At 46.2% G+C, this 12,068-nt stretch overlaps 1 protein-coding gene across 10 annotated transcripts in view; it reads right to left on the reverse strand.

The window, feature by feature from the left end:
* SAMD11 (sterile alpha motif domain containing 11) overlaps positions 1-12,068 on the reverse strand; it is a 333,961-nt gene that overhangs the window by 52,700 nt on the left and 269,193 nt on the right. For all 10 annotated transcript variants that reach the window (XM_081201459.1, XM_081201457.1, XM_081201454.1 and 7 more), the window contains one exon: positions 5,174-5,266. In XM_081201459.1, coding sequence (XP_081057585.1) covers positions 5,174-5,266 — 93 coding nt within the window. The remainder of the gene's footprint in view (positions 1-5,173; positions 5,267-12,068) is intronic.

The raw sequence follows: 12,068 nt of genomic DNA on the forward strand, positions 1-12,068 counted from the left end.
TTCCACTGCCTCCCGCAGTTTGGTCAGACTCATGTTTGTAGCTTCGAGAACACTGTCCAACCATCTCATCCTCTGTCGTCTCCTTCTCCTTGTGCTCCTTGTGATCTTTCCCAACATCAGGGTCTTTTCCAGGGAGTCTTCTCTTCTCATGAGGTGGCCAAAGTATTGGAGCCTCAGCTTCAGGATCTGTCCTTCCAATGAGCACTCAGGGCTGATTTCCTGAAGAATGGATACGTTTGATCTTCTTGCAGTCCATGGGACTCTCAAGAGTCTCCTCCAGCACCATAACCCAAAAGCATCAATTCTTCGGTGATCAGCCTTCTTTATGGTCCAGCTCTCACTTCCATACATCACTACTGGGAAAACCATAGCTTTTACTATACGGACCTTTGTTGGCAAGGTGATGTCTCTGCTTTTTAAGATGGTGTCTAGGTTTGTCATTGCTTTTCTCCCAAGAAGGTAAAATCTGTCACTGCCTCCATTTCTTCCCCTTTTATTTGCCATGTCCAATAGGGTAGATGACTTTGAAGGGGGTTGGACAAATTTCATGGAGGATAAGGCTCTTCGTGGCTACAGGTTATAATATTTGCACGGAGCTCCCATGGTCAAAGGCACTATATACTGGATGTTGGTTGCTTGGGATGAACAGTGGGAGATGGCTAACTGTGCTCATGTCCTATTTGAGGGCTTCTCAGAGGTACGTGGTTGTCCACTCTTGGAAACAGGATGCTGGGCAAGATGGGCCTTTGGTCTGATCAGGCCAAATGCTCAACTCGTCCAGCCTCCTGTTCTCACAGTGGCTAATAAGAGGGTCTCAGGTAGCCCAGAGGCAGGGCATGAAGGCAATAGCCTTCTTTCTCTGTTACTCATAAGTAAATCCCTGCTAGATCAGGCCAGGCCAATGGCTCATCAAGTTCAGCATTTGTTCTAACAGTGGCCAAATGTTGCTAGACTACAGCTAGGGATGCCAGAGAATTCTGTCGGAAATGGAAATAGGAGTGGATGTCGACACGGTTTGCTTATTCACCCGGGGTGAATGGCATGGAAATCACTTAAGTTAATATGAGCAGTGTATAGTATCATCATCATCATCATCATCTGTTGTTTTTGTTAAGTTTGCAACTTTAACTAAATAATTCTACTTCCTGCATTGTTTTTTATACTTCCTACCCACTGAAGTTAATTATGTATTTGATTCTATAATTAACTGCATTTGTTTCAGCCATGGTGGATAGCAAATTATGAAGGTTTTAGAGGAAGCTGAACTGCAGCAGAAAGGAAGCAGTCCAGATTGCCATGAACATTGCAGAGTATGGAAACTGCTTCCTCCTTACCCCTCTTGGTATATCTGGCTGGAAAAGGACACAGACGGACGGACACACGGGGACACACACACACACACAGTCACTAGTCAGCCATCACTAGTCAGCCTCACATAGGAGAAAGAAAACCCTAGAATCTATTTCATTTAAACTTCTGCAGGTAACTGGAAGCACAAAGATCATTCTGACCGATCTCACACCAGATCTGATAATCTGCTGCTTCAGACTGAAACTGTCCATGTCAAAGAGAGTGTGGTGGGACTGGGGGGGGGGGAGAAGGAGATGCCAATCTGGGCAGAAATGGAGGTGTGGGGGAAAGGGAGGTCTTATTTGGGGTCTGGGATAAGCAGCATTGATTCCGAATCCAAAAGCGATAGTCAGGTCTCGGGAAAGCCTGATTAAAGCTTAGCTGCCTTACTTCTCCAAGAGATGGATTAAACTGCTATCACCTTGATTAATTTTTCAGAGGATGCAGCTGTTAAGGGGGGGAGAGAAGGGGGAGAAGGAAGAGGAGGAGGAGGAGGCAGGAGTTCAGAAACAGCCTGCAGATGGTAGCACAAACGTATTATGAGCAGCATTTTACAGGTTAATACCACTGTTAGGTCCCCTCCGATAAGCTGGCTGGCATCACTGTCTTCCTTGGTAGCAAAATGCATTTCAGCATCCTACCTGGATCCTATTGGAATATTGATGTCTGCCTAATTGCAACTCCAAGGAGAAGAAAGGGAAGCAGAGGAGTAAAAAGGAGAGGCAGGCTGGGGTGAGGAGTGGGGGAAATGGTTTCACAGGCTCGTGGACAAGAGGAATTTGCACTGGAAAACCAGATTCTTCTGGGATATTGTGCTGTCTTTGTGGTTTTGGAGCTTCTTCCTAGGCTTCTGCAACTGCCCTGCAGAACAGAGAACCCTGAGGTCTCAGTTCGTCACTTAATTGCATTCCTTTTCCTTTTCAATAAAGTTCCCAACTCTTAGCATTGTGAAGATAAGATACAAAATGAAAGCAAGGTAAGAGGGGGGAAATACAGTATAAATAGTCCTTATGATGGTGAAGCTAAGATAAAATTAAAAACAAGATATGGTTAAAAACAGTTTCTAGTCCTTATGATTGCAAAGAGATTAAAATAGAAATAAGATACAAGTAAAGTTTCTAGTCCTTATGATTGTGAAGACTCTGCCTGGCAAAGTAACAAAGCTGCAGTGACTCCAGCTCTAGGAACAACAGGGAGTAGGGAGGTGGATGCTGCTGGCTCCTTCTCCAGATTTCCCTGTGCCTCTTCAAAATGCCCAGAAGCAAATCTCCTGGCTGCCCACAGAAGCAACAGAACTAACACAAAAGCACAGTCATCCTTTTGTTATCTTATGCCTACTTTTCATAGAATCATAGGAGTTAGAAGGAACCTCAAAAGGCCATCTAGCTGAACCCCTTGCCAATGCAGGCACTCCCCTGCTACAACTTCCCCAACAGGCAGTCGTCCAGCCTCTTCTCAAAAGCCTCTGTCAAAGGAGTGTCAGGCACCTCCTGCCATCAGAAAGTCCTCTCTAATGCTCAGTTGAAATTCCCATGCATGTCATTTGAACCCGGTTCAGGCCCTGCTCTTTGGAGCAACAGAAAACAAGTTCGCTCCATCATCTAAGTGGAAGACCTGAAAACAGGTGTGGGGAGGAAGCCTTTGGCCCTTCAGAGGCTGCTGAGCTACAACTCCCATTGGCTGTGCTTGTTGGGGCTGATGGGAGTTGTAGTTCAGCAACCTCTGAAAGGCCAAAGGTTCCCCACACTCAGGTGCATTAGTGACAGAGTTTCAAACAAAGATGTGCTCTCTCAAGCCCACATTCGCAGTATGTTTGCACTCAGCAACGTCTACACTGGCTTGGTCATGTCCACAGAATGGAAGATGGCAGGATCCCCAAGGATGTGCCCTACAGAGAGCTGGCTTCTGGCACCAGGTCAATTGGCAGACCAACTTTGCACTGCAAAAATGTTTGCAAATGTGACGTGAAGGCTAGTAACATCAATTCTGCTGTGGGGGAGACCCTTGCAGATGATTGCAGCACCTGGAGACAGACAGTCAGGTGACCAGAGGAGAAATGACTGCTGGGAGGAGTGCAGAGAGAAGGAATGCCATGTTGCATCTGCAGCAGCACAACCAGATGCCTTCATCTGCCCTAGCTGCAACAAAACATGTCTCTCCCGCATTGGTCTCTACAGACACAACAGGCCCTGCAACCTTCCAACAGTTTGACTTCTCCCCTAAAGGAACACTCTTCCATTGTCTCCCAATACAGACAGATGCCAACAACTCTCAGTAGAAATAACATTGGCTGCATCCCTGTGAAAAAACCAGGCAGGACCAATTTAGGTCCAAAAATTTTAACGGGTCTGCTCTTGAGTTGGATGCACCCCAGATCTCCTGTGTCCGTCCCCCCCGCCCCTCCCTGCCTAAAACTTTGATATCAACAAACTGGAAGGTGAAGAAGGCATCTTTCTTAAGCCTTAGTGCCCTTTTGAACTTTTGAATGCATGGCAAGGTCATATCCTGGCACTTTTTCTAGCCCACAGTAGAGTCCTGCTGCAGGAAAGCCAAAGAGAAAGAAAGTTGCTGCATAAAAAACTTATTTTCACAGTAACTGTTAAGGCAAAACCTTTCTGACAGCTTGGGCCCCTCAATCAGAGTGCAATCTCCATCAAGGTGTGTGCTATTGACTGCTAATTAGTTTTGAACTTAAAACAAGGAAACCTCTAGGGAACAGGGACAGGGCTGTAGCTCAGTGGAAGAGCATCTGTTGTTTTTAATGTATACTTGACTTTCTTCAGTAATGTTTTCTTCTGGATTACTTTACTTGATTTTTTTAATGTAGGTTGCAAACTGCTTTGAGATTTTTTTATTAAAAATACAAAGCAGTATAGAAATTAAATGAATGATAATCCCCAGATTCTCTAAGTAGGGCTGGGAGAGACTCCGGCCTGAAACCATGGAGAGCTACTGCCAATCAGTGTGGACAACACTGAGCTGGATGGACCAATTGTATCTTAGTCCTAGAAGAACTACAATTCCCAGCAAGCTTAAGAAACTACAGTTCCCTGGATTATTTTGTGGGCCGGAGGAGTCATTGCCTTAAATGTACAATGTGTACACAGTCTCTGCCTCTCTCACACAGGAACCTGGCCTCGCACTCCCCCATCTCTGTGTTGCATGGCAAAACTGCTTTTGAAACTTAGGAGCTTTCAAAAGCAGATTGCAAATATGACATTGGGCATGTATGCAGTTCTGCTCTTCAAAGAAATAACTGTAATTTTAAAAATCTTGTTGATCACGCCCAACTCCCCCAAGTGCGACTGAAGTAGCTGTTTGTATTCCATACGGAAGTCTTGAAAAGAAAATGTTTTACTATAAAAACCCAAACTCACAGGCAGGAGGGAGCGGAGGGGGGAAGAGAGAAAGAAAGGAAAACACCAAGGAAGGAAATGGGACATAGTAATTTTTGTAATCTTAACTCTTGCTAAGCAGACAGGGGGCGGGGGAAATCTTACAGAATGATGTTCTCATCCGGTACTAAATCGTTCATAAAGGAAGGAACTTACCCAGATCTTATCAAGTCCGGGGGTGGGAGCAGGGTGCAGGGGTCAGCATAAATTAAGAGCAATTCAAGTTAAGGGACACCTTCCGTAGCCAGAAAGCTGAGAATGGAAGAACCCTTTGAGCTTTTATGAAAGGAAACTGCAGCAGCGGCATGACTCGGGGAGATCCTGCTACTTCCCACCCCCCACCATCATAAACGCCAACTGTCCCAAGCTTCAGAAAGTATTATATATATATATATATATATATATATATATATTTTAAAGGAACCTACCTTTTGGGGACTCACTTCGAGATTTCTTGCTCTCCAGGGGACACTCGCTGCTGCTGTTGGGTGAACACGCTCTTCTCTTGCCTAAAACTTCGTCTGGAAGAAAGGGGGGGAGAGGAGAGGGAGAAAGAGAGAATTAGATAGAAAGGAACACTCTTCTTTCCATCACCGCCACCCTTTCATCCAGAGACTTTGGGGGGCATGTTGAACACACACACACAAATCTGGCTGAGCGAGGGAGGAGGGAGGGAGGGAGGGTGGGTGGCGGAGTGGAAGTCATATTGAGCTCACGGATATGCTTTCCTAATCATGCAGCCCAAAGGGACCCGGCAACCCTTCAGCACGCTGATCAATGGCCACCGTTTCCAGCCATAAATTTGGAAATCTAGTTTATTTCCTTACTGAACTGCATCATTTGATCGGCCGCCTTTCGTCCCCCGGGTGTGTCCTCGCTTTTCATACCCTGATGCAAAACAGCTGGGGTCTTGGCGGGTGGTTGGGGGGGGGGAGAAAGAGAGAGAGAGAGAGAGAGAGAGAGAGAGAGAGAGAGAGAATTCACTTCCCCCTTCTCTCTCACACACACAAACACCCTGCTCCTCAATCTTTCTTCACAGTCTCTCTCTCTCTCTTTCTATCTCCACCCCTTCGCTCTTGGCGATCGCAAGATCTTCAGCAATCTTCTCCCCGCCAGACTGCGCGAGAAGCACTCAGCCTCTGCATCCGTGCAGTCCTAGCAAGCCAACGCAAAATATCTAATATACAATTACAACATCTCTCTCTCTCTCCCCCCACCCCCTCCTCTCAATCCCCCCTCCTGCTTTTCCCTTCTCCTCCTGTACAGATTTAAAAATCAATATCCTCCCATAATAATGCTGGGGAGACTGTTTGTCATCGTCGCAAGCATCAAATTCTCATCTATCAAAAAGGCTCTGCCTTAAAGGGACTGCAACCCCTCCCCCCCCACAAAAAACACCCTGTGCAAAACAAGTATCATAGTGTGTGTGTGTGTGTGTTGCAATTCTGAAAAGGCTCAGAACATCACTTAATAGGAGCAGAACTCTGCTTCCTGACAATTTCAGCTGCTTCTTCTTCTTTTTTTAAATGTAAACAACCCCCGACCAAGCTTCTGGTTCTTATGACTAATGAAATCCCAGGATGCATAGCGGTGGGTTGAGAAATGGGCTTCAGCGTCTCATGTACCTCTGTGTCCCCCCCAACCCCAACATGACCAAAGCGAGAATTAATTATGCACAGTTATGTTTAAAAAAGATGTACACAAAATAAAATTCATGCCATTTTGCTCAAGTCGTCTAATTTGTCTTTAGATGCAGAACCGAGCTTTTCCTGGCATGGAATTCAACTCGCTCGGGTGGCATATATTTATTTATTTAAGCACAAAGTCCATACAGCTCTTGTGCATAATTCTTTGCAACTGGTCACGAACCACATGAAAAACTACCCTGCTTGGATTGCGGGGACCTTGATTGTATTGCTGGTTGCAGTCTTAATTGCCTGCTGTTTAACAACCACTGTGTTGCTCAGATTGGGCAGCCATTGCAAATTAGGTGAAACAGTATCTCTTGATGGAACAGTTTCTGTGAGTGTGGGAGTATGTAAACTTTCCTGTGGATCAGAACACTTAATCAGGGGGGAGGTTTTCCCTCTGCCACAGAGTTTTGGGCAGCGAACCCTTTTGCCCTGTTTTTTTCCTAATGGCTGGCAGTTTTATCTCTTTGGAGTGATTTTTGAACAAAACCTTCATCTATATAGTCCTAGTCCAGCATCCTGTTCTCACAGTGACCAACCAGATGCCTGTGGGAAAACCTGTCAAGCAGGATCTGAACCCAAGATCTCCCCTCTTGCAGTTTCCAGCAACTGGTATTCTGAAGCATTACTGCCTCTGCAGTTTACTTTTTTTAAAAGGAAAAGGCTACTGAAACCTCTCCCCCACCAACTAGGGATAGCTAGTTCTGTTTGATTCTCTCTCTTTTTTTCTATCATGAAGTACCGTATTTTTCGCCCCATAAGACGCACTTTTTCCCCTCCAAAAATGAAGGGGAAATGTGCCTGCGTCTTATGGGGCGAATGCAGGCTTTCGCTGAAGCCTGGAGAGCGAGGGGGGTCGGTGCGCACCGACCCCTCTCGCTCTCCAGGCTTCAGGAAGCTCTGCGCAACCCTCGGGAGACCGGCTCCGAGGGTTGCGCAGAGCTGCCTGCAGTCCCGGGACCAGCGCAGCTTTACGCGGCCACCGGGAGCCGGAGGAGAAGCTCCGCCCCGCTCCCGGTGGCCGCGCAGAGCTGCCTGCGGTCCTGGGACCAGCGCAGCTCTGCCCGGCCACCGGGAGCCGGGGGCGAAGCTCCGCCCCGCTCCCGGTGGCCGCGCAGAGCTGCCTGTGGTCCTGGGACCAGCGCAGCTCTGCGCTGCCATCCGGAGCGGGGCGCTAAGCTCCGCCCCGCTCCCGGTGGCCGTGCAGAGCTGCCTGCGGTCCTGGGACCAGCGCAGCTCTGCCCGGCCACCGGGAGCCGGGGGAGAAGCTCCGCCCCGCTCCCGGTGGCCGTGCAGAGCTGCCTGCGGTCCTGGGACCAACGCAGCTCTGCCCGGCCACCGGGAGCCGGGGGAGAAGCTCCGCCCCGCTCCCGGTGGCCGTGCAGAGCTGCCTGCGGTCCTGGGACCAGCGCAGCTCTGCGCCGCCATCCCGAGCGGGGCGCTAAGTCCCGCCCCGCTCTGGATGGCGGCACAGAGCTGCCTGCCGTCCCGGGACTGCAGGCAGGTCTACGCCGCCATCCCGAGTGGGGCGCTAAGTCCTGTCCCGCTCGGGATGGCGGCGCAGAGCTGCCTGCCCTCCCGGGACTGGTGCACTTCTCCCCATCGCCAGCCCCACAAGCTCGGGAGACTTCCGGTCGGTGCCAGCGCTTAATGGCGGTCCTAGCTCCGAGCTCCGGAGAAGGACTGCTTCGCAAGTTCGGGTCTTACCCGCTACGGCAAGCGGGGGACCCCTAAAATCCCAGGCGCTGAAGCCTGAGAACAAGGAGACTCGGTGGGCACCTTCGCGCCCCCCGGTACCGTGAAAGAGCTTTTAAAGGCTACGGATCGACATCGGGAGTGAGCGCGGTGCTGAGAGTCGCTACCCAGCCTGCGAAGTGAAGCCGCGTCGCCATAAGCGGAGAGCGCCGATTCCTTCCTGAAAAGAAATTCGGACTGATTCCCCGTGAGTAAGAACTGAAAAATAACCGGGACTCTTTCAATTTTAAAAATTGGGCTAAAAACGGGGGAGATTTAAACAAAGGAAGTCTGCCTCCCCCCGACTGCATGAAAGCGAAAGCAACGGAGCTCTAAACCTGCATCCGTTTAAATCCGTCCTTTGATCAGCTAAACCGGACATTTAAACCTTTGATCTCCCCTCTAGCAAGCAGGGCAGAGGGGAGGCGAATCTGACCATTAACTGCATGACTTATTCGGAGGAAAAAAACCTCTACTGTCTCATCTGTTTGAAAGTACGAAACGGTCTGCCTTCTTAGTACACTGAACTGACTCTTCCCTGTGAAGTGATACTTTGATACAAAGTTTCCACACTGCCTGACTATTGCATATTATAAGAAGAAACAGTATAAATTGGGCAACTGTGGCAATTTGAAGTTATAAGTATTTAGTAATATTGACTTTGACTGTGTTAATCTCCCTTTTTCTTACTTTTTGGACTGTCTCCTTTGTTTTGGTACTTGGAAATTTTGCTCTATGGCCATTTTGATTTGCTCCCTCTAGAGGATAAAGTAAAGTCCGGCACGGCTTAAGACAGTGGAATTTTCCAAGGGAGAACAAATCCCGTGGGAATTGACCTTGACATGAGTGGCCCACAAGAAGAGATAGTCGTCACAAGAGCTAAGATCAAGCAACAACAGCAACAACAACAGTTGCAGCTGCAACAGGCAAAGAAAAGAGGCTCAATCTCAGGCGCAACAGCCGGATCAGCAGGAACAACAGGTCAAGACAAAGGAGCAGCCGTTTCTATGGAAGCTGTGACAGAGGCCCTGCTCAAGATAAACCAAACCCTGGAGTCTTTGACAAAACAGACTTCAGAGAATACACAAAAATTAACAGAAATATCAGCAAGATTAAACCAGAATACAGAATCTATAAATAGATTGGTAGAGGAGAACGCCACCACGCGCCAAATTGCCGAGGAGGCCAAAGCCACTGCCGGAGAGACACAGGAGAAGCTAGAGCCGCTTGCCAAGAAGGTCTATGAGCATGATGCAACTTTGGCCTTGTGGGAGTTACAGAGGAAAGAGAGAAATTTAAAATTAAGACTGATTCCAGAGAACGAAAGAGACAACCTTGTGGAATACTTGACACGGGAGTTTGTGGATTGCTGGGACCTTGAGGAAGACGAATTTAAAATTACGACTGCCTTCAGATTGGGTAAAAAGCAAGATAGAAAGACACCGAGAGACTGTTTGATTACACTCAGATCCAAGGAGGAAAGAGATAAAATATTAGGATTACACTTTGAAAAGGCCCTGCAAATTGGAAATTCAGCTGTACAGATCTTCAAAGACATCCCAAAATACATTTTGGATTTAAGAAACTTTTACAAGGACTTGGTTCTCTTGCTAAAGAAGAACACTATTCGCTTTAGGTGGGAGTTTCCACAAGGACTGTCATTTGACTACAAGGCAAAGAAAGTGAAAATAAAGACAATTCAAGATAAAGACAAATTTTTGGCAAGACACCAGGAGGATTTACAGAAGGGGACTGTGGACGTACTTGCAGAACAGAGGAGAGCACTGGACATCCTGAATCTCTCGTTTGGACAAAAACCACCACCATCAGAAGAAGAGCAACAACTTGGAGCTGTTGGAGGAGCCTTAAGAAAATAACAAGATGGCTCTGCAATTCCTTAGTTGGAATTGTAATGGGCTCAATGGGCCTTTGAAGAGAAGACAAGTATTTCATATATTGAATAAAGAACAATCGGACTTGATATGCTTACAAGAAACTCACATAACCAGAGCCCACAGGAGATTACTTTCAAATAAAAGGCTAGGACAAGAATTTATCTCATCAGACAAAGTTAAGAAGAGAGGAGTTGTAATATATGTGAAGGAGAAATGGGCTCCAAAAATGATATTCAAAGATGAACAAGGGAGATATCTGGCTGTGGAGATACAAGTACAAGGAGAAAAATTCTTAGTTGTTGGAGTTTATGCACCAAATGAAGGCAAATCTGACTTCTTTAAGAGACTTCATGAAACTTTGACGGACTATTTGGATTACAATATGATAATCATGGGAGACATGAATGGCGTGGTCTCCACTAATATGGATAAGGCACAAAGACTAACAGTCACTAAAGAAGGGAGACTCCCTAAGACTTTTTTTGAAATGACAGAAAATATGGACTTGATAGACATTTGGAGAACAAGGAACCCTCTGGAGAGAGAGGGAACCTTTTTCTCCCAAGCAATGATGACCTGGACCAGAATTGACCAAATCTGGGTTACTAGTGGACTGGCTCCAAAGATTAAGAAAGTGGAAATCTGCCCAAAAACTTGCTCCGACCATAACGCCGTGAAGATGGAGATGAAACTCACAATAACTGGTCAATTTAGATGGAGAATGAATGACACCCTCTTTCGAGATAAGGAGATTCTCACGAAGGCCCAAAAGACCCTAAAAGACTATTTTGAAATAAATTTGAGGACCGACGTGGAGAAAAGAGTGATCTGGGATGCAAGTAAAGCGGTTATGAGAGGATTTCTGATTCAACAAAATTCAATAAAGAGGAAAAAACAAAATGAGAAAAAAGAGAAGATCTTGGAAAAGATAAAGGAAGGAGAGAGGAAATTAAGAACAAAACCAAAGTCTCAGGACATTTTAAGAGAGATCAAGTTATATCAAACTCAATATATGGAATTGATGAACCAAGAGATTGAATGGAAGATAAAGCAAATGAAGCAAAAAACTTTTGAATCAGCAAATAAATGTGGTAAACTTTTGGCATGGCAATTGAAGAAAAGGCAGAAACTAAATACAGTTACAAGTCTAGAGGTGGATGGAAAGAATATATCTAAACCCAATGAAATCAGAAATTGCTTTTTAAGTTATTTCAAAAAACTCTACACTCAAGGCCCGCAAAATGAAGAAGATATAGACAAATTCCTTGGAAGATATGGATTACAAAACATCTCTCAGCAAAGTAAGATGGACCTGAACCAGAGAATCTCAGAACAAGAGATAGAGGCTGCCATTCAGAATATGCAACTGGGCAAATCTCCGGGACCAGATGGATTGACTTCTAGATACTACAAATCGCTGAAGGAATGGTTGATTCAACCATTAAGAGAAGTTTGTAATGAGATCCTTGAAGGAAAAAGGGCACCTGAATCGTGGAAAGAGGCATATATTTCACTCATACCAAAGTCAGAGACTGAAAAGACCCAACTCAAGAACTACCGCCCAATATCATTGCTCAATGTGGATTACAAAATTTTTGCAGACATTTTGGCAAAAAGACTCAAAAGAGTTTTGATGGAGATGATTCATAAGGACCAAGCAGGCTTTCTCCCTAAAAGACACCTGGCAGACAATGTAAGGAATGTTATAGACATTCTGGAAAAGCTAGAGGTGAATATAAACACTAAAGCAGTATTGATCTTTGTGGACGCGGAGAAAGCCTTTGACAATATCTCTTGGAGTTTTATGAAAAAGAATCTTCATAGGATGGGGGTAGGCCGGGGTTTTGAGAATGGTATGGCTGCAATATACTCTGAACAAAAAGCCAAACTGATTGTAAATAATGTTGTGACTGAGGAGCTTAAGATAGAAAAAGGAACACGACAGGGGTGCCCGATTTCCCCATTACTCTTTATTTCAGTTCTGGAGGTGTTGCTGAATATGA

Source organism: Podarcis bocagei (assembly GCF_964188305.1).
Source record: "Podarcis bocagei genome assembly, chromosome: 7".
Classification (NCBI taxonomy): Eukaryota; Metazoa; Chordata; class Lepidosauria; order Squamata; family Lacertidae; genus Podarcis; species Podarcis bocagei.